The 22,952-nt window shown below is 39.9% G+C and overlaps 1 protein-coding gene across 1 annotated transcript; it reads left to right on the forward strand.

Annotated features, from left to right (window-relative positions):
• Window positions 1-205: 205 nt before the first annotated feature.
• On the forward strand, window positions 206-5,691 carry LOC140738433 (uncharacterized). Its single transcript, XM_073065716.1, has 3 exons — window positions 206-1,297; window positions 1,537-1,661; window positions 3,393-5,691. Exons 1-3 carry the CDS (start codon window positions 257-259, stop codon window positions 5,122-5,124), a joined length of 2,898 nt encoding a protein of 965 aa, XP_072921817.1. The 5' UTR covers window positions 206-256; the 3' UTR covers window positions 5,125-5,691.
• The last annotated feature ends 17,261 nt before the right edge of the window (window positions 5,692-22,952 follow it).

The following is a 22,952-nucleotide window of genomic DNA, read 5'->3' on the forward strand; positions in this document are numbered from 1 at the left end:
AGATAGAATTTTTATTCAAAATAAATAATTATTTTCTTTATCTGTAAGGGGAACTATCTCGATAGCCTGGATGGTTGTCTTTCGGGGTGGGGTGCGTGTGGGGAGGGGGGGTTGGGGGAGATGAGCTAAGCTATATTTAGCAGATCGGCGACTGAGACGTGGCTGGAGCAGTTGCTGCCAAATTAGCACATTCTGCAGTGTATAAAAGGCGCAGCCTCCTCCCTCCCCACTGCAGTGCAACTCTTCCTTCCACACGATGAGTTACAGTCTGGATACAATGTTCGGCACCAGCTCCTACCGCAGGATACTAGGGGACTCGCCCCGACCCGCATCCCGATCCGCAGGCTCTTTAGCAAGTAGCGGCTTCCATTCACAGACATGGTCCCGGAGCCCTAGCACAATTACCTCCTACAAACGGGTGGCTCCAACTCTGACTGCCAACTTCAGCTCTCAGATGACAGCCTCCACCGACAGCCTGGAATCCGGGGCCATAAATGGAGACATTAGATCGCGCAACGAGAAAGAGATGCTACAGACCTTGAACGATCGCTTCGCCACTTATATCGACAAGGTACGGAACTTAGAGCTTCAAAACAAAAATCTAGAGGCAGAGGCCGCTTCGCTGAGGCAGCAGCAAGCCGGCAGATCAGCCATAGGGGAGCTGTACGAGAGAGAAATCAAAGACCTGCGCAATGTACTGGTGCAGATCAGCAATGACAAGGCGCAGCTACAGCTGGAGCAGGAACACCTGGAGGAGGACATCCAGCACATCAAACAGAGATACGAGGATGAAAGCAGGATGAGAGAAGAGATGGACGCCAGCATCAGAGCCCTCAGCAAGTATATTGAGGACGCAGGTTTGACAAGGGTAGATCTGGACAAGAAACTCCGGTACCTTACCGAGGAGGCTTCTTTCATGAAGGCGAATCACGACGATGAAGTTAGAGATTTGCTGAATCAGATCCAGGGCTCACAGGTAACTTTGGAAGTGCGGGATTCACTGAAGTCCGACATCACTGCGGCTCTCCGAGAGATCCGCGCGCAGATGGAAGGTCATGCAGTCAAGACCACCAGTCAGACCGAGGAAGTATTCAAAGTGAAGCTGGAAAGACTGAACCAAGCCGCCAAGGTCAACACGGACGCCATCCAAGCAGCCCAGGATGAGATCTTAGAATATCGCAGGCATCTGCAGTCCAAGAACACCGAACTGGAGACGCTGAAGGGCACAAAAGACTCATTGGAGAGGCAAAGGCTTGAGATGGAAGATAGACACAATGCGGATATTTCCAGCTATCAGGTATTCTTTAGTTACTTGTCTCAGTAATTTACAATAGACGAAGTTTTTGAAAAAAATCCTAATGGCATTCGTTTAACATGTAAAACAAACTTTGAGAGTCGAGTATGTGTTTTATAAATGTCGACGTCCTCAAATTCCCAATTCTAAATGTGTACACACTAGCGCAATTTGATTACGAGCTCTGCATCGTTAAAGGCTTAATGCGCATTTACATTTCATTAAAATAATTAATGTTACAGGATGCGGCACAACAACTTGAAAACGAATTAAGGAATACAAAATGGGAAATGGCTGCACAGCTCAGGGAATACCAAGACTTGCTCAATGTTAAAATGGCCTTGGATATTGAAATTGCGGCTTACAGGTAAGAGGTCAAATGCGAGATGTGTGAATGTGAAGGCACAAGGATGAAATTTAAGAGGAATTGACAGATAATATAAATACTCACAACGTCTACGCAGCTGTAACGAAGTCCCGAGATTTTACAATATAAATTGCAGGGTTTTTGACCTTGGCACCCAAGTACAAAACAATCATAAGGTGGCCAAAGAAAACCAAAGGAGGATATTTGTGCCCTTCATTCTATCTCTCACTTCCCTATCCTTCTCTGTAGCCCAGCTATTCCCATGCCCCAGTCAAACCCAGAAGTACAAGGGTTGGGATATCATATCATGGTTGTACCAGATATTAGTCAGACTGTACTTGGAACATTATATGGGGTAGTGTTCTGTTAGCCTGGGTATAGGAAGAAGGCCATTAAACTGATGGGAAGGCTTCAGAAAATATACATTAGGTTGCTTTCATAAGACCATTAGACATAGGAGCAAAATTAGGCCATCCAGCCCATTGACTCTACTCCCCTATTCCATTATGGCGGATTTATTATCCATCTCAAATTCTCCTTCATTTTCTCCAATACCTTTGACACCCTTGCTAATCAAGAACCTACCAACCTTCACATTAAATATACCCAATGTCTTGGCCTCCACAGCTGTCTGAATGAGGCAATGAATTGCACAGATTCACCACTCTCTGGTTAAAGAAATTCCTTCTTATCTCTGTTCTGAAAGCATGTCCTTGTATGGAAGGCATAAACTAAAAAAATTGATAGATTTCTTCCAGAGTATCTCTCCTGGAGCATAGGAGAATTAAGATTGACCTCACAGAGGTTTATGAAATTAGGAGGTGTATTCATTCTGTGAATGGTTACAGTCTTTTTCTTAGGATAGTCGTGTCTGAAACACTAGACATAGGCTTAAGGACAGAGGGGGAAACATTTAAAAGATATCTGACAAGAACCTTTTCACATAGAGTGGTGGGTATATGGAATGAACTGACAAATGGAGTGGTAGTGCTGGGTACGATTTCAATGTCAAAAAGTCACTTAGATAGGTGCAAGGAATTGGAAAGGCTTGGAGGAAAATGGGCCAAACATGGGAAAATAGGACTAACTCAAGAAAGCAACTTGGTTGCCATAGATGTGCTGGGCCTAAGGGCCTGTTTTTGTGCTCCATAACCATACAACTCTACTGCTTCAATTCCCTTTTGAATCCACTTGAACCAATGGGTTTCAGATTCCATCCACGCATTGAATAAACATGATTGCTTATTGGTCACTGTAATTTATTGGGCAAATATAATTGTATCTAAATTCTCTGATTCTCCACATTTCCTCCATTGAGAACTGTTTCTGTCTATCTATTCCATGTTGTCTATTTTGAATACCTCGATCATGTCTCTTAATCTTCTCCAGTTTTTGATTGGAGAACAATCTGCAGCTTCTCCAATTTTTTCCATTACCTAGGTCCTTTAACTCTTGAACCATTCTAGCAACCCTTGTCTGCAGTATAGAAAAAAATCAAAAGTGCTAGAAATATACAATAGATGAGTGGACATCTAAAAGAGTGCATGGCATCCTTTTTCATTGCAATCCTATTTCTGTTTCATAAGGCAACCATCTACCATGTATTTCTATCATTTTAACTTCTGATGCACTTGTACTCAATGTTTTTTCTTGTTTGCTTCAGAATTGTAAAGGATCAACACTAATCATCTTAGTAAAAATGTATGACTATTTTCATTTTATTTTGTAAAGGAAACTTTTGGAGGGTGAAGAATCAAGATTTATTGGGGCCAGTCCCTATTCTTCTATCGAAGGGTATCATAAAGGACCCTTAGTGCCAACTCATATTAAACCCAAGACTGATGAAATAGCCAAACTAACTGACAAAGAGGTGGAAGAAGTGGTTGCAGAAGAAGTAGTGGATGAAAAAGTAACTACAACAGAAGAAACTAAAGAATCTGAAGAGGCTGCAGAAGAAGAGGAAGAAGAAAAAGAGGAAGCAATAGAGGAAGAGGCTGACAAAGCAGAATCAAAAGACACTAAAGCCAAAACAGAGATGGAAGAAGAGAAAGGAAAAGAAGAAGCAGTTAAAGAAGAAGAAGATGTGAAAAAGGGAAGCAAGGATCAAGCAGAGGACAAACAAGAGGAACTCGAAAAAGATCAGAAAAAACTAACGATAAAGGTGGAAGATAAAATACCAGATGAACCAAAGGAGAAAGAAAGCTCGGAAAAGGAGCCAGAGGCTAAAGAAAGAGAAAAAAAGGGAACAGAGGAACCCTCTGAACCAGACTCCAAAACCAAAGAATCTGAAGAGGAAAAGGAATCAAAAGCAGAATACAAGGGTGAAGAAAAGAAAGACACAAAACCAGAGCCCAAACCTGAAGAGAAGGAAGTGAAGAAAGATGCAAAACCGGAGCCCAAACCTGAAGAGAAGGAGGAAAAGAAAGAGGTAAAACCGGAGCCCAAACCTGAAGAGAAGGAGGAAAAGAAAGAGGTAAAACCAGAGCCCAAACCTGAAGAGAAGGAAGTGAAGAAAGAGGCAAAACCAGAGCCCAAACCTGAAGAGAAGGAGGAAAAGAAAGAGGTAAAACCGGAGCCCAAACCTGAAGAGAAGGAGGAAAAGAAAGAGGTAAAACCAGAGCCCAAACCTGAAGAGAAGGAAGTGAAGAAAGAGGCAAAACCAGAACCCAAACCTGAAGAGAAGGAGGAAAAGAAAGAGGTAAAACCGGAGCCCAAACCTGAAGAGAAGGAAGTGAAGAAAGAGGCAAAACCAGAACCCAAACCTGAAGAGAAGGAGGAAAAGAAAGAGGTAAAACCGGAGCCCAAACCTGAAGAGAAGGAAGTGAAGAAAGAGGCAAAACCAGAACCCAAACCTGAAGAGAAGGAGGAAAAGAAAGTGGTAAAACCGGAGCCCAAACCTGAAGAGAAGGAAGTGAAGAAAGAGGCAAAACCTGAAGAGAAGGAAGTGAAGAAAGAGGCAAAACCTGAAGAGAAGGAAGTGAAGAAAGAACCCAAACCTGAAGAGAAGGAGGAAAAGAAAGAGGTAAAACCGGAGCCCAAACCTGAAGAGAAGGAAGTGAAGAAAGATGCAAAAGCAGAGACCAAAGAAGAAGCAGGACCAATAAAAGAATCATCAAAAAAGACTACAGAAGTTGAACAAGCTAAACCTGAGTCCACAAAACCAAAGGAGCCTGAAAAAGCAACAGATGCTACAGACCAGAGTAAAGAAAGTGACAAAGAAACAAAAGATGAGATGACAGAGACAGCGAAAAAGACAGAATTACAAAAATCAGTCCCAGAGTCCACAAAAGATCAAAAGGAAGAGAAATCAGATAAGGAGTCTATAAAGGAACAAAAACCTGAAGTTAAAGCAGAAACACAAGTCAAAGATAGCAAAGAGGGAAAATCAGAAAAATCTTCCAGCACTAAAGAAGAAGCAAAGATAACAGACACAACTCAAAAGACAGAAGAATTAAAGGCATAATACATATTTAAAGGGGAGAAAAATCACCAAAGAAATACTGCATCAAGGAATTTAACAATTACTGTTGGTAAACTGCCAAGATAATATCGTATCCTGTTTATGATACAAGGGGTGGTAAGAAATAGACATTCACTAAAGAGGCAGATGAATGCATCAATGATTACTTATATAGCAGAATGTGATTAATGCAAAATGCTAAGCATCTTGAAGAGTATGAATAATTATTCTGCCTCATTAATAAGTGCATTTAAAATGACTGATTGTTTGAGGTATATCTATCATCTGCAGATAAAGAGTGTTTGCTGAGTTATATTAATCAATTGATGAAACAGTCATGAATTAAACATAAAAAAAAGTCACGTCCACAATTTAAAATGTGCACCAACAAATACTGGCAATTATTTACAAAGTGCAATATATAAATAAAAAGCTTAAAGGATACAATGTGCCTCTGAAGTATATATTAATGCTAATACATGCTTACATTACTAAAGTATATGTATTACGACAACATAATTAAAAATGATTGCATTTTCTTTGAATAAAGCGGCAATTTTTAAATAGGAACCTGATGGATTTTCAAGGTCTGTCATTTGTTCTAATGCTTATGTGAGAATGTTTTGCTTGGGGGCAGTAGTGTAACGGTCAGTGTAATGGTGTAACAGTGCCAACGACTTGCGTTCAGTCCTGCCATTGCCTGTTCTCCCCGTGACCACATGGGTTTCGTAAGGGTGTGCCATTCTCTGGCATACAATATGTATGGATCAGTAGTTAAATTGGTCACATGGGTCTAATTGGACAGCATGGGTTCGTCGGGCCAGAAGGGCTTGTTACTGTGCTATATTTCTAAAATAAATACCTAACATTCACAAAATGCTGGCGGAACTCAGCAGGTCAGGCAACACCGATGGAAGTGAATAAACAATCGATGTTTCAGGCCGAAACCCTCTTCAGCACTGGAAAGAGGAGGATGTTAGAATAAACAGGTAGAGGGAGGAGGAGGAGGATAGCTGGAAGGTGATAAGTGATGGTAGGTGGGTGGGAAAGCTTAAGGGCTAGCAAGAAATAAATCTGATAGGAGAGGAGGGTGGTCCATAGGAGAAAGAGGAGGAGGAGAGGATCCAGGGGGAGGTGATAGGCAGGTGACAAGAGTAAGAGGCCAGAATGGAGAATAGAAGAGTGGAGGGGGAGGGAATTTTTTAAAATCAGTTGGAGAAATCAATATTCATGCCATTAGGTTTGGAGGGAACCCAGAAGAAATATAAGGTGTTGCTTTTCCACACTGAGGGTGGCCTCGTTGTGGCACGACAGGAAGCTGTAGATGGTAAGATAAGAAGTAGCTTCTTGAACAAGTTTGGTACTGCAGCAAAGAAGCTTACAGGATTCAGATTCAGCATAAGACCGTAAGATATTGGAGCAGTATTAGGCCATTTGGCCCATCATGCAAAATTTCCTCTCAGTTCCAATCTCCTGTCTCCCCCCTGTATCACTTCCTACCCTAACAAAACAAGAATCTGTCAACCTCTGCCTTAAATATACATAAAGATGTGGCCTCCACAGCTGCCTGTGGCAACGAATTTCACAGGTTCACTACTCTCTAGCTAATTCCTCCTCACCTCCATTGTAAGAAGATACCCCCTCTATTCTGGGGTTGTATTCTTTGATCGTACACTCTCCCAGCATAGGCAACATCCTCTCCATATCCACTCTATCAAGGCCTTTCACCATTCGAAAGGTTTCAATTAGGTCCCTCATTCCTCTGAATTCCAGTGAATACAGACCCAGAGCCATCAGACACTCTTCACATGATGAGCCATTCAATCCTGGAATCATTTTCGTGAACTTTGTTTGAACCCTCTCCACTTTCAGCATGTCCTTTCTAAGATAAGGGGCCCAAAACTGCTCACAATGCTTCAAGAGAGGCTTCAACAGTGCTATATAAAGTTTCAACATTATATTCTTGCTTTTATATTCTAGTCCTCTTGAAATGAATGCTAACATTGCATTTGCCTTCCTCACCTAAATTAACCTTTAGGGAATCCTGCACAAGGACTCCCAAGTCCCTTTGCATCTGTTTTCTGTAATTTCTTTCCATTTAGAAAATAGTCAACCCTTTCATTTCCTCTACCAAAGTGCATGACCATACACTTCCTGACACTGTATTTCATCTGCTATTTCTTTACCTGTTCTCCTAACCTAAGTCCTCTGTAGCCTCTCTATTTCCTCAAAACTACCTGTCCCTCCACCTATCTTCATATCATCTGCAGACTTTGCAACAAAGCCATCAATTCCATCATCCAAATCATTGACATATAACATAAAAAGAATTGATCCCAACACAGACCCCTGTGAAACACCACTAGTCACCGGCATACAACCTCATTGCCTCCTGCCAATCGGCCACTGCTTTATCCATGCTAGAATCTTTCCTGTAATACCACAGGCTTGTAGCTTGTTAAGAGCCTCATGTGTGATACCTTTGTCAAAGGCCTTCTGAAAATCCAAGTATACAACATCAACCAATTCTCCTTTGTCTATCCTGCTGGTTATATTTTCAAAGAATTCCAACAGATCTGTCAGGCAGGATTTTCCCTTGAAGAAACCATGATGACTACAGCCTATATTATCATGTGCCTCCAAATACCCTGAGACCTCATCCTTAATAATTGGCCTCCAAATTGCCTCCAAATACCCTGAGACCTCATCCTTAAAACCCACCATCTTCCCAACCACTGAGGTCAGACTAGCTGGCCTATTGTTTCCTTTCTTCTGCCTCTCTCCCTTCTTGAAGAGTGGAGTGACATTTGCAATTTTCCAGTCCTCTGGTACCATTCCAGAATCTAGTGATTCTTGAAAGATCATTACTTATGCCTCATCAATCTCTTCAGCAACCTCTTTCAGAACCCAGCATGATGCTAATGCACACTGTTATAGGGAAAAAGAAAAGAGATGTAGTCTGTTAGCATGTGTAAACATTTGCAATTTGTATGCTATCATGCATAACGCAAAACAAGCCTGTTTTGCGCTAAATTTTAAAACTATAAGTTATCATATTATCACCCTAGTCTAAAGGTAGCACTAATGCTAATGTCTATTATTTCTCCTTTTCCAGGTAGAATTGCAACCAACAAACACAAAAACACCATTAAGTTGTCAAGAAGATGTATATCTGTAACCCGTTCAAGAGATGACAGTGTAATCTCTCTTTCTCTCAGCCTGGTACAATAAACACAGCTGAAGGATGTACTATTTCCTCTGCTGAATCACCCATGAGATCAGAGGAGATTCACTAGATTATCAAACAGTTAAATACAGTCGATCGTATTTTAACTTAGTAGCAATACTGAAATAAACTGGCTTTACTGGCACTGAAGTTTTGATTGTCACAGTCACCTGAATCTAAAGTTTTGGAATTTGAAGAATAGAGCCATAGGACACTACACCACAGAAACAGGCCCTTCAGCCCTTCTAGTCAATGTTGAACTATTATGCTGCTTGCTCCCGGACCATGGTCCTCCATACCCCTCCCATCCATGTACTTATCCAAATTTCTTTTAAGTGCTAAAATTGAACCCACATCTGCCACTTCTGCTGGCAGCTCATTTCAGGCTCTCAACAACCTCTGAGTGAAATAGTCCCCCCTCATGTTTCCTTAAATATTTCACCTTTCACCCTTAACTGTGACGTCTAGTTCTAGTCTCAGCCAACCTCAGGCGAAAAAGCTGCTTGCATTTACCCTACCTATGCCCCTCATGATTTTGCATACTTTTAACAAATCTCCCCTCTTTTTCATACACTTCAGGGAATAAAATCCTAACCTATTCAACAGCTCCCTATAACTCAGGTCCTCAAGTTCCAGCAGCATACTTGCAAATTTTCTCTGCACTCTTTCAATCTTACTGATAACTTTCCTGTAGGTAGTTGACCGGAACTGCACACAATACTCCAAAGTAGGCATCACCGACATCTTATACAACATCAGCAGGCCCTGGCTGGTGATGTTGTATAAGATGTTGGTCCATGGACCACATCTCTTGATCCAGACCCACCTGGAGGCTCACTCAGTAACCTTTGTGATAGTCCTGCTGGCTCTTTTCCTTGCAGCCCTGTAATGCCAAGGAGAGAGTAGCCAGCTAAACATCTACACCCTACCTCTATAGGCTCTCAATGTGCCCTCTGCCCCTGACTCTGGCACTGCTCTACCTCCTCCTGATATTTGGCCTTCTTAGGCTCGAATGTCTCCTCAATCCGGTCTTCTCAAGGCACTCTCAGTTCTACTATGATCATCTGCTTCGAGGTTTCTGACAGAATGACCATGTCAGGCCTCGGTGATGATGATGTGGTGAAACCAGGGAACTTCAATTACTTCCCAAGATCGACTCTCGGTTCCTAGTGAGATGCTGTGGTGAGCAACCCTGTTGATGATTTGGACCGAAGATGTGGTTGGCCTCCAGCTTTGACACAGGTTCTGGGCTTTCAGGGTTGGGGGGGTGCTTTCTGAATGGCCGAGGAGTTACTTTCTTCCACTGCCTTCAGCACTTGGTCATGGCACCAACTGTGGTGGCCTTCTCCCTGGGCTTCTGGACAGCTGCTGAGGATGTGTCCCAGGGTCTCTCTGCCAGGCAGAGAGGACATTATAGTACCTCACTTTATCCCCAAGCAAAAAGATAAAGATCCTGGATCATGAACTTGATACTCTAGGGTTCTTCCTGCCAGATCCCAGTACTTGGATAAATTTCACAAAATTTAAATTAAAAAAAAGCTTATTGTGTACTTGACAGTAATACATGTAACTGGAGGATGCTGATTGCTTAATTTAGATAGATGAGACAAAAATATTTTGGAAAGGATCAGTAAGTAAGAAATAAAACAATATACATGAGGTAAAAACCTAAACGTCAAGCATCATTTTAAATATAATTTGGCAGAACAAGAGTAAATGACACAAAAACTGGAATTGTTTCATGATTGTAATCATTAATAAGATTCAAATTCTACTGATCATAATCATTATGAGCTGTGCCATATGATGTGGGTGATCACGGTCTTTGACCATCAATGTTCTTGGCAAATTTTTCTATAGAAGTGGTTTGCCATTGGCTTCTTCTGGGCAGTGTCTTTACAAGATGGGTGACCCCAGCCATTATCACTACTCTTCAGAGATTGTCTGCCTGGTATCAGTGGTCGCATAAGCAGGACTTGTAATAAGTACTAGCTCACCAGCTGTTCAAACAACTATCCACCATCTTCTCCCATGGCTTCATGTGACCCTCATTGGGGGTTATGCAAGTGCTACACCTTGCCTAAGGATGACCTGCAGGCAAACAAAGAGGAGTGCCCTACACCTCTGTTGGTAAAGACGCATCTCCACTCCGCCACACAAATTCTACTAGCCAGTTGAAATGATCCACATTAGGTGAGTGAGATTTCAATGAGTTGGCAATGTGAATCTGAAATTTAAATTAAAGTGTATTAGGATTTAAGTAACTCTTTTTTCTTTACCAACTTTCCCTCCTGTTTCTGATGATGTTATCTTCTTCCTTGGATGTTGTTGATTTCTCAGAAAGAGGACCAGTCATTCATGTGTGATCTTGATAGCCAGTATTGACAGAATATTTTGTTGGTGGGTATTACAGCCAAGTACAATCCTATCTTCACTGTGGTTGTGGGTGAGATTCAGATTTCCCCCAGAACCACTTGGCTCTAGACCTAATCATTGACTTGTTCCAAATGGGAACCAGAGAACTGAATACTGGAACTGAGGCAGGTATAACTGGCTTGGCCATAAGTCATCAATATTCCAAAGTATGGCATCAAGAGGAAAACACTTCAATGGTTGGACTCCTGGAAAGAAAAATGATAAGCCCAGCACTAGGACAGCATTAATGATGTTCTTCGAAGAAATGTCTTAGGGCCAATCATTTTCATATACGTTATCAAGGATCTATCTGCCATTATGAGGTCAGAAGTGGGGGTGATCACTGATGGATATATAATGTTGAATTCAATTTACGACTCCTCCCCAAATGAAGCAGCCTATGCCTTCATGCAGGAAGGACCTGACAACATTTATGCTTGGCCTGATAATTCACAAGTAACATTTATGCCCAGGCAATAACTATCAAAAGAGGTCCTAACTTTCGATTGAATTTTCATCACTGAGTCCCTTCCTATCAATATTCTGGTCACTGCTGACTAGAAACTCAACCAGAGCAGTTTTGTAATATTGTGGCCACAAGAACAAGTTGGAGGCTGGGTGCATTGTAGTGAGTGACTCATGAGCTGACATCACAAAGTCTTTCCGTCACCTGTAAGACACAGGTAAGGAGTATGCTGGAACACGTTCAACTTGGTGAATAAGTGCCATGTTGACAAGTCTCAAGAAACTTTATGCCATTCATGATACACTGGCTCCCTTGATTAGGATAAGTCCACATCATGATCTTTCCATCTCTCTAGCAACGTAAACAAGCTACATAATGCACCAGAACTGCTACACCTGTCAAAATCACAATCTACCACCAAGGAGGACAATGCTTTGGAATTCCATCACTTGAAGTTCTCATCCAACACATCACCATTCCTTTAATGCTGCTAGGTCTAAATCTTAGAATTCATTGTACCTTAACATTATGGAAGTACTTCCATTGTCTGAAGAAGGTGGTTCATCATCATGTTAGTTTTGGGAGCAAGTACTGGAATGCTAACAGCGTCAAAATCCTGACATTTATAAAACAACTCAGGCAGCTTACTATGCAAAATCACCAGTGGTACCTGAAACCTTCTTGATCTCTATGATTCAATATATCAATCCAGAAACTACATGGGATGAGGATTAATATATATTAGAGCAGAAAATGCATTCCCATTTTGGTTAACAAATATCAGTATCAACTACTTCAAGTTCATGCAGAGTTGAGTTTTGCTCAGTGACCCAACATGATTCAAGAGTCTGGGAAGTAGTAAGCTATTTAAAAGGATTCTCACATATACACATTGTGTTTGCTTTTTTAAAAATTGGGGCTTGCATTTTAATTCAATTTCTGCTGTTCTCCAATGCCATTTTGATTCCTAGTGAGTAGTTTGAGAAATCTGGAAAAAATCCAACCTGCTAGCAAAGTATTAATATTATAGCATACCAAAGTGGGGGAGGTTTTCTTAAAAATAGGCTCATCAGCACTGCACAACTCAGACAATGTCTCAAGTGGTTTTTGTCCACTTGACCTTGACCTTGAAACTCTTGATCACCTGGGAGTGCTTTACATGAAACGCTTTCGCAGGAAAGCAGCATCTATCATCAGGGACTTGTACCTCCCAGGACATACTCTCTTCTCGCTGCTGCCATCAGGAAGAATGTACAAAATTCTCAGGACTCACACACCAAGTTCAAGAACAATTACTACCCCTCAACAATCTGGCTCTTGAACCAAAGGGGTTAACTTCACTCAACTTCAATTACCCCATCACTGAACTGTTTCCACAGCCAATAGACTTCAAGGACTCTTCATCTCATGTTCTCGACATTTATTGCTTATTTATTTATCATTATTATTATTTCTCCTTTTGTATTCGCACAGTTTGTTGTCTTCTGCACTCTGGTTGAACGTTTATGTTGCACGGTCTTTCATTGATTTTGTTATAGTTATTATTTTATAGATTTATTGAGTATGCCAACAAGAAAATAAATCTCAGGGTCATATATGGTAACATATACGTACTTTGATAAATTTACTTTGAACTTTATTTGCTGATTGTCTTTAAAATCTGGTGGAGGTTTGCAGATCCATTTTCTATTGACTTCCTCCTATAAATCAAACATAAATAAAGCAATTAAATTCACCTGCAACGAAAGGAAATTTGCAACATGGTCAGAGATTATTTGGCCCTCTATGTTTTTACCTGTTTCCCAACTAAACTCACCTTCCATATATCTGCACATCGTGTTTCAAGTACACATTCAGGTACTTCTAAGATTATAAAATTTATTTGTCACATGTACATTGAAGCATGCAGTGAAATGCATTGTCTTGCATCAAATCAAATCAGTGAGCGCAAGTGTGGCAAGTGTCACCACACTTCTCGCACCAACAAAGTATGCCCACAACTTACTAACCCTAACCCTAATCTTTTGAAATGTGGGAGAAAACCAGGGCAATGAGAGGAAACCCACATAATCTCAGGGAGAACAGACAACAATGAGAATCAGTCTCTGATTGATGAGCACAGGTACTGTTAAGTGATTGTGTTAACCGCTACACTGTCTTTTAGTACTTTTATATGTTACCAATAGTCCATACTCAGGGGAACAGGATCAAAAATGGAATATTTAACAGGGTAGTCTACATTTAATTCAGAAATACCTCCCACCAATTTAAGCAGATGGAAAGTGTTTAAAAAGTAACATCTCACCCCATTCACAAAATTTCATGGTTTTACAGTTGCAGTCTAAGAAGATTATGGGAATGCATTTGGAAGCAATTTGATTTCACAGGGTGAAATTGTATTTAGTCAACACCTCAACTGCCAATGAAAAAGATAAACATTCAGCCCAAGCTAGTAATTATGTCAAGGCAATATTCCTGAAATGCAAGGATTTTTCTTGACAATGTGAAATAAAATAACATGCAAATGGTATGAAAAAGATAAAAAACAATGAAAAATTATAATTGCATTAAACTCAGTGAAGTTCCATGTATTTAATGCATTGAGAAAATTGTCAGCAAGAACTGTAAGGTGTATTTGAACAATCTGTAACTTTTTTAAAGTTGTTCCAGGATTTAGAAGGTATATTTAAGAATTTTAGGTGGCAGGGTGGAGACATGTCTCTACCAAAGGTGGGGTAAGGCACTCCTTCCCTCCGCTAGCCTGCAGGTCACCCTTGGGCAAGGTGTAGCACCTGCTTAGAATCCTGACCATGTGAAGCCATGGGAGCCGGTGGTGGATGGTTGCATGAGCAGCCGGTGCATATCACAAGTCCTGATTATTTTCCAGGCAGACAATCTCTGAAGAGTATCGATAATGGCTGGGGTCACCTGTCTTGTAAAGTCACTGCCCAGAAGAAGACAATGGCAAACCACTTCTGTAGAAAAATTTGCCAAGGACAATCATGGTCGTGGATAAGACCATGATCGCCCATGTCATACAACGTAGCACATAATTCACATATCTCCAGAATACTCATTAACAGGTGTGTGCTACAAAAATTCATCATTTTACCTGAAACAGATTTGCAAAATTATAAGGATGAGAGGCAAGGAATCCGACAGAGTGAGCCATCATATTCACTCACTGGGCAAGAGGGGAAAGCTCACATTCCACACATGCCCAACACCAGATTCCCAAATCAGCTGTTATATCTGAATTTTGTCGTGGGAGGAGATTTCCAGGAAGACAGGGGTGAAGACCCATAAAAGTTCTTAGTGGGACTGCCAATAATATATTGATATGGGTTACAACTAAGCAGGAGTACAGAAATAACCTAAATGTGAAAATATTTTTGAGGTTATAATCTCTAAGCTGTGAGTGTGTGCACATGCACACACGTTTTTCAACCAGCGCACAAAGGAAATTAATGTGCGCACAAAAGGTTAGTTACCTAAAATAATGGAGTAATTAATAATTATACTTATTGAAAATAATCTTTTAGTTAAATGTTTTTGTTAACTAGCTAACTGAATATGTATGTTATTTTGTTGTTATTCTGTGCAGTTTTATGTCAAATATTTCATAAACCTACATAAATTGTGCCATGTGTGCATTCAGTGCGCACATACTTTTGTCACAGGAAAATAATTTGTACAACATAAGATTTTTGCACACACTGACTACAAAAAATTAGAGGGAACATTGGTTCTAATTACTGCTATTGAGAGTAATTGACACCAAGATATCACATATTAATGAACCTAAGACATCAAATTAAAATAAATGGTAAACTTGTCCTCTAGGTATTGCTTCATAAACACAATTCCTTTCATCTGTGTTTCCAAGCATCTTGATTTCTTTTCATGACTTTGCAAGCAGATTTATAGGAAGGTTTCTGGCTAAGTTCCTTGGAATCCCAAGGCACTAACATAGCACTGTCATGCTCTATCAAATCTTTGCTATGGGCTCATTGCAGCACTGTTCTCTCTTAGCTGTGCTGGTGTGTGGCTGCGCTGTAACTGAAATGCTCCCATGCACATAGCCTTTGTTGCCATGCAGCAGGATTTTCCTTTTATATAATGTTAATATAATCTTGAAATCAGTGTTAATATAATTGTGAAATACCTTATAATTAATTATGTTAACAAATATAGTCCATAAATCTTCTAAATTTAAACATACCTCAAACTTTACTTTGAAACATTTTATAGCTTCAATGTATTTTGGAATGAACATACACTCAGTGGCACTTTATAAGGTACCTGTATCTAATAAAGTGGCTACTAAGTGTATGTTCCTGATCTCCTTCTGCTATAACCCATGCACTTCAAGGTTTGATGTGTTGTGCGTTCAGAGATGCTTTTCTGCACACCACTTTTGCAACATGCGGTTATTTGTGTTACAGTCACCTTCCTGTCAGCTTGACCCAGACTGGCCATTCTTCTCTGACCTCCATCATTAACAAGGCATTTTCGCTCACAAAACTGCCACGCAGTGGGATGTGGCTTTTTTTTTGTGTTGTTCTCTGCACTCTTCTTTGTAAACTCTAGAGGATGTTTTGTGTGAAAATTCCAAGAGATCAGCAGTTTCTGAGATACTCAAACCAACCCATCTGGCACCAACAATCATTCCACGGTCAAAGTCACTTAGATCACAGTTCTTCCCCATTCTGATGTTTGGTCTGAACAACAACAGAACCTCTTGACCATGTCTGCATGTTTTTATGCATTAAGTTGCTGCCACATGATTGGCCGATTAGATATTTGCATTAATGAGCAGGTGTACAGGTGTACCTAATAAAGTGGCCACTGAGTGTGTATTATCATTATAAACAATAATAGAAAAGTCTGTCCCCTCTTAAGAAAAAGTTAACTTCCAATTTCTAATCTAAGTTTTTCGTAGCCAGGAAAGTATAAAACTTTTTAAAGTTATACCCAAAAAACTTTTGGATATAACTTTAAAAAATCATAAAGGCATGAAATGAATTTTTCCCAGTAAGTAGAAAGCTCCTAATTGATCTCAGAAGTCAGAAATTCCCAACAACATGTTACATGCATTTACAAAGAACTTGCAGTGGCCATTTCTAACAAACCAATTGCTGCTGCTGAGGATCCCTGCGGATTTGTTATCCTTGTATGGTACACCCTCCAGTCACTCCAAGAATGACGTTCCACAAAGTCAGAGAAATGTATTTGATCCTTAATTAGCAGCTAGCAAAACATGCAGTCTTGAAGCAATGCAATTAAGTGGAATTAAGTGTAAGTGATCAACAAAAGATATGACATCTGTCAGTCACCAACTCCAAAATGCCTAACAAAGCAAAAAGATGTAACTTACCCCTTTGTTTCTCCCACATCCACACTCACATGATGAGTTACCACCCTACACAGAATAAATGCACAGGACTGAACAGAATGCAGACAGAAAACAGATGCATGACTCCTGCACTTTTGGATGAAAGGAGTAGACCCTAAATTGGAATTAATTCATCAATTTACTTAATTATTGCTACAATTAAGATGCAGCACTGTAAGATGAACAATATAAACATAATAATTTGCAATTAATATGTGATATCAACAACGGAATTATGACTTGAAATATTAACAGCGATCCTCTTTTCCACAAGTGCTGTCTGACCTGCTGAGTCTATATTTTTTGTGTGTTTTATTTTCATCAGATATCCAGATCTGCAGATTTTTTCATTTTCATTTATGAAACATTCTTTTTCCATCACTCCAGAAACTATGTCTGTCTATTGATGTACAGTACAACCATTAAAAAAGATTTCGAGGAGAGCTTGGGAGGAACATACTGTACATTATCATCACGTAAGAGTCATATGCAAGCATCAGCAATCCATAATTCTACTGATACCGATCCCGTACTCCAGAATTCTTATCTTTATAATTACTGGATATTATTATGAACTTAATTTGCAAAATACTGATAAAAATCCCAAAGCATATATCCCCAGATCCCTTTGGCATAGAAGTATTTCTAATGAATTATTAGTTCTAATTGTAATGGCATTTAACTGCAATACAGTAATAGATTTAACATGAATGATTTGCATGAGATTTTTCATAACAATTCAGTACTAAATTAGAATTAAGGTTCCCAAAATGGTTAATGCAAGCTGGAGTGGACTAAGAAATGTTGAATATTGGGAGGCCTTGACATTAGAATGTTAAAACATTAGAAAGATTTTGATAAGAACCAGGCCAGTCAGCCCATCAAAGCCTGTCAAATTCCTATTCACATAGTGTGTTGAAATAACTATGGAATTTAGATTTGAAGGTCTCTAAGGTACTACTCTCAACTACTCAACTAGGTAGTTTGTTCCATGTGTCCACAACTTGCTGTGTAAAGAAATGTTTCCTGATGTTAGTCTGAAATCTCCCCTTAACCAGTCTCCACTCATGGCCCAGTGTTCCTGCTGATGGATTAATTCTGAAGTAGCAGCTGGCACCACCTTACTTATACCCTTAATGACTTTCAACACTTCTATCACGTCTCCTCTCATTCTACGTCTACTTAGGCTAAAAAGATTTAATTCCTTCAATCTCTCTGCACAGTTCATACTCTGCAGACCTGGAATGAGTCTCATCGTCCTTCTCTGAACTCTCTCCAGTGCTTTTACATCTCTTACAAAATATGGAGACCAAAATTATACACAGCACCCGAAGTGTGGCCTCACAAGCACATTATACAGCTTAAGGAGAACATCTCTAGACTTGAACTATCTAATGACTGCATTATATAGCCCAACACTCTATTAGCCTTCCTAATCATTTCTGTGCATTGTCCAGATGTTGATAGTGATGAGTCTACCAGGATGCCCATATTCTTCTCATACAGAGCACCTTCTAACTCAAGACCCCACCATTGTACAGTTGAAGTCAGAAGTTTACATACACCTTAGCCAAATACATTTAAACTCAGTTTTTCCACAATTCCTGACATTTAATCCTAGAAAACATTCCCTGTCTTACATCAGTTAGGATCACCACTTTATTTTAAGAATGTGAAATGTCAAAATAATAGTAGAGAGAATGATTTATTTCAGCCTTTATTTCTTTCATCACTTTCCCAGTGTCTTAGAAGTTTACATACACTTTGTTAGTATTTGGTAGCATTGCCTTTAAATTGTTTAACTTGGGTCAAACATTTTGGGTAGCCTTCCACAAGCTTCTCACAATAAGTTGCAGGAATTTTGATCCATTCCTCCAGACAGAACTGGTGTAACTGAGTCAGGTTTATAGGCCTCCTTGCTCGCACACGCTTTTTCAGTTCTGCCCACAAATTTTCTAACGGATTGAGGTCAGGGCTTTGTGATGGTCACTCCAGTACCTTGACTTTGTTGTCCTTAAGTAATTTTGCCACAACTTTGGAGGTATGCTTGGGGACATTGTCCATTTGGAAGACCCATTTCAACCGAGCTTTAATTTCCTGGCTGATGTATTGAGATGTTGCTTCAATATATCCACACAAATTTCCTTCCTCATGATGCCATCTATTTTGTGAAGTGCACCAGTCCCTCCTGTAGCAAAGCACCCCCACAACATGATGCTGTCACTCCCATGCTTCACAGTTGGGATGGTGTTCTTCCGCTTGCAAGCCTCACCCTTTTTCCTGAAAGGCTGCTCAGCAAGGAAGAAGGCATTGCCCCAAAACCGCCATAAAAAACCAGACTACAGTTTACAAGTGCACATGGGGACAAAGATCTTACTTTTTTGGAGAAATGTCCTCTGGTCTGATGAAACAAAAATTGAACTGTTGGCCATAATGACCATCGTTATGTTTGGAGGAAGAAGGGTGAGGCTTGCAAGCTTTCTGCTTTCTGCTAACCAGCCTGTTCTTATCAGTTGCTTTTCCTGCTCACACTTTATAAATGTTTCCATTATCTTACCTGCAATTCACATTAAGCTTACTGGTCTATAGGTATCAGGGACAGTGGGGTCACCCTTCTTATATACCGGGACAATGTTAGCCCATTTCCAGTTCAAAGGGATTGCACCAGATTTCACCAGTCTTCACTGACTTTTGAAAAATACATGTTAGGGTGTTTGTATATACTGTATAATTACAGACCTATTTAAGTACCCTTGGATAAATGTGGTCTGGCCACATTTATTAAGTTTCAGCCTTTTCAGCTGAAGCAGTTCCTCACCTTCTAAGATCTCGAAGTCACTTAAAACCTTATTTTTCTCTACACTTACTGGCATATTGCTAACATCTTCACAGGTGAATACTTTAGCAAAGTATGAGTTAAGAGTATCCACTGTACATCTCTGCATAATTTATACTGGCATGGATATCGGTTGGCTGCCAGTGACTAGTGGTGTGCCTTAGGGTCAGTATTGGAACTGCTGCTTTTCACATTGTTTGTCAGTGATTTAGGTAATGGAATTGATGGCTTTGTGGCAAAGTTTGCGGATGATACGAAGAGAGGTGGAGGGGCAGGTACTGCTGAGGAAGAAATGTGATTTCAGTAGGACTTAGACAAATTAGAAGAATAGGCAAAAAAGTGGCAGATGGAATACAGTGTTGGAAAATGTGTGATAATGCATTTTGGTATTATCTAAATGGGGAGAAGGTTCAAACATCAGAGGTGCAGAGTGACTTAGGAATCTTAATGCAAGACTCCCAGAAGGTTAGTTTACAAGTTGAGTCTGTGGTAAAGAAGACAAATGCGATGTTGGCATTTATTTCAAGGAGGATAGAATATAAAAGCAAGGAGATAATGCTGAGCCTTTATAAGACACTAGTCAGGCCACACTTAGAGTATTGTCAACGGCTTTGGGCCCCATAACTCAGAAAGGATGTGTTTGTCATCAGAGAGAGTCCACAGGAGGTTCATGAGGATGCTTGCTGGAATGAAGGAGTTAACGTATGAGGAACATTTGGCAGCTTTGGGCCTGTACTCACTGGAGTTTAGAAGAATGTGGGGGGGGGGGGGGGAGAAATCTCATTGAAAACTACCGAATGTTGAAAGGACTAGATAGGGTGGATGTAGAGAGGATGTTTCCTATGGTGGGGATATCCAGAACTAGAGAGCACTATCTCAAAATTGAGGGGCAACCCTTTAGAACAAAGATAAGGAGGAATTCTTTTTAGCCAGAGAGTAATAAATCTGTGGAATGCTTTGCCACAGACTGTGATGGAGGCCAAGTCTGTTCATATATTTAAGGCAGAAGTTGATCGTTTCCTAATCGGTCAGGGTATCAAAGGTGAGAAAGCAGGTGTATGGGGTTGAGTGGGATCTGGGATCAGCCATGATAGAATGGCCTAATTCTGCACCTATGTCTTATGGTTCTATCACCCCACTATTATTCCTAATACACTTAACTTCCTCCTTGACTTTTCTTTTTCTACTGAAGTATTTTAAAAATCTCTTAGGGTCAAACTTAGCATTATCTGCAATATCCTACTCAACCTGCCTTTTGGCAGTCCAAATTTCCCTCGACTATAGCTCTCATATTTTCACATGCTCTAAGTTTAACGTCATTACTATTTTTTTCTGTATTCCATATATATCTTTATTCATCCATGTAGTCAACCTATTGTTTTTCTTGCTTCTCCCGACCTTGGGTATGAACATTTCCTACACTGTACATATTGCCTCTTTAAATTGAATCCATTGTTCCTCAACTGACTCAACATCAAGCAGTTCCTTCCACTTTACCTTCTGAAGTCTTTGATGCTTCTGCATAAATTTTGCTTTAATTGGCTTTGGTTTTTACTGATATACTCTCCCAAAAAACTTAGAGACTGAACTACGTTATGATTGCTTGTTCCTAAAGGCTCAACAACTTCTGCACTCGAAATTCTATCCTGATTGTTACAGAATATCAAATCTAGACAGGCCTCCTCAGTGATGGTGCATTTACATACTGGGTCTAAAAACAATCATTCAATAACTCAATGAATTCACTTTCCTGTAATCTATTAGTCACTGGGCTCTCCCACTCAGTGTTTGGGAAATTGAAGTCACCCTTAACTATAACATCACCCTTAGAACTTGGCTTTCTAATATTCTGATAGAGTTGTATATTAAAATCACTGTCAGCATTAGGGGGTCTATAACATACTTTCAATGTTATTCTTTTATTCTTATAGCTTTCAATTCTCACTCTCAATTCATCTCCTATCATAAGCAGCCTTGTGTTTAAAATCTCTATTAATTTTATGATTTTGCCTATCTTTCCTAAGTATATCATTTAATACTACATTCATCACCATGGATGGATCTGGCAGGCACTGAGGAAAGATATAGGCTGGCTCAAAAACTTCTCAACTTGAAGGTCTGGTCATATTTATTTTTATTCAGCTTGGAAGTTTGTGCTTCCGTTGGGAATTCCCGATTGGCAATGGGGTCAACTGGCTCGCTCGTCCCAAGACTTAAGCCCCACAGTTGACTCTGATTTCAGTGTGCTGATGTTGGACATAAAGCTCCACTAGTGTTGTATTTCTTCTCATCTATTTAAATCTCCCTAAGCTGGAAATTCCGATTTGCCCAAGGCTTGATAGATTCAAATGTGCTTGTCAATGGTGCCCCAGTTAAGTAAATGGGCAGAAGGTGGAGATGTGATAAGCAAGGAACAGAGTAGTTTATATTGCTGGGATAATTGGTTCTTACGTATTTCAGAACATAAAATATATCGAGCATCAGCTTGTTGTCAAATCAAAATAGATCACCTTTTCAGAAGTTGAATAGTTGACAGTACATAGATGCAACTCTTGTTGTGTTGATTTGGATTGACACTTCCTCACTTTACAGTAGTAGTAACCATCCAACGATGCCGAGAAAGACTTTGGAAATGCTGAACACTAAGGCATTATATTGGAACTGCTGTAGAATCAACGGGCAGGGAATCACTTAGGCAAACACCCTTTGATAAAAGCCCCGGGTATTGGGAGTTAAGAGAATAATTGCTGGTGGGGCTTCAGAGGATCTGACTCGCTCACTTCAGACCTCCTTTCACATAATTGGAGGAAATTTCTGTTCATTCCATTTTGGAACAGTCTGACAATTTTGATAGCATTAAGTGCCAAGGAAGTTAAAATTTCTCAAATTAAGAGAATAATCATAGCCTTCAACTTGCAGAGCATTTTTTCCAGTTCACAATTTGTAATGAATGCTGTAGAATAATTAATATTAAACTTGGATTTTTGTTTGCAACATTTTCAGTTTCTGTTTGGTTAACTGGCATCCCACCAGAGCATGTAAATAGTTCTTGTGCTGCAGTGCAGATCTCACTAACGGTTATTCTTACTCAAGGGTTATGTCTCTGGAGAAAATATTAAAAAAAGGCAATGCAGCAGAATACAACTACACTGAAAAAACTGGAGGCCACAAAGTGTGGAATGAATCATATTCTCCCTGGGCAAAGCATGCAATTTCAAAACAGGTTCTTCTACTCATCCCTGTCTGAATACAAATTTTACAACACTCCAACAAAGGTGCAATGTTGCATTTCCAAACACCTCTGTTTTTCTCTTAACGATGGCAAAATGTTAATTTTGGTAAACTGTATAGATGGTGCTGGTTGTAAATATTGCCATACTCATTATCAGCACTTCCTAAAATTGTTGTAATCATTTCTGAAGACTTTTCCTATTTCACTGTTTTTTCTGCTTGGGGACCTTGTTAACTACAGTTCCAAATGTTAATAAAATGC

The sequence above is a fragment of the Hemitrygon akajei genome, chromosome 14 (genome assembly GCF_048418815.1).
Source record: "Hemitrygon akajei chromosome 14, sHemAka1.3, whole genome shotgun sequence".
NCBI classification, from domain to species: Eukaryota; Metazoa; Chordata; class Chondrichthyes; order Myliobatiformes; family Dasyatidae; genus Hemitrygon; species Hemitrygon akajei.

Excerpts from the sequence above, each read along its gene's own strand:
- LOC140738433 (XM_073065716.1), top strand. The coding sequence starts at position 257 with ATGAGTTACAGTCTGGATACAATGTTCGGCACCAGCTCCTACCGCAGG. Across the intron at positions 1,298-1,536 it reads CGGATATTTCCAGCTATCAG|GATGCGGCACAACAACTTGA; the intron begins GTATTCTTTAGT and ends TTAATGTTACAG. Across the intron at positions 1,662-3,392 it reads ATTGAAATTGCGGCTTACAG|GAAACTTTTGGAGGGTGAAG; the intron begins GTAAGAGGTCAA and ends TATTTTGTAAAG.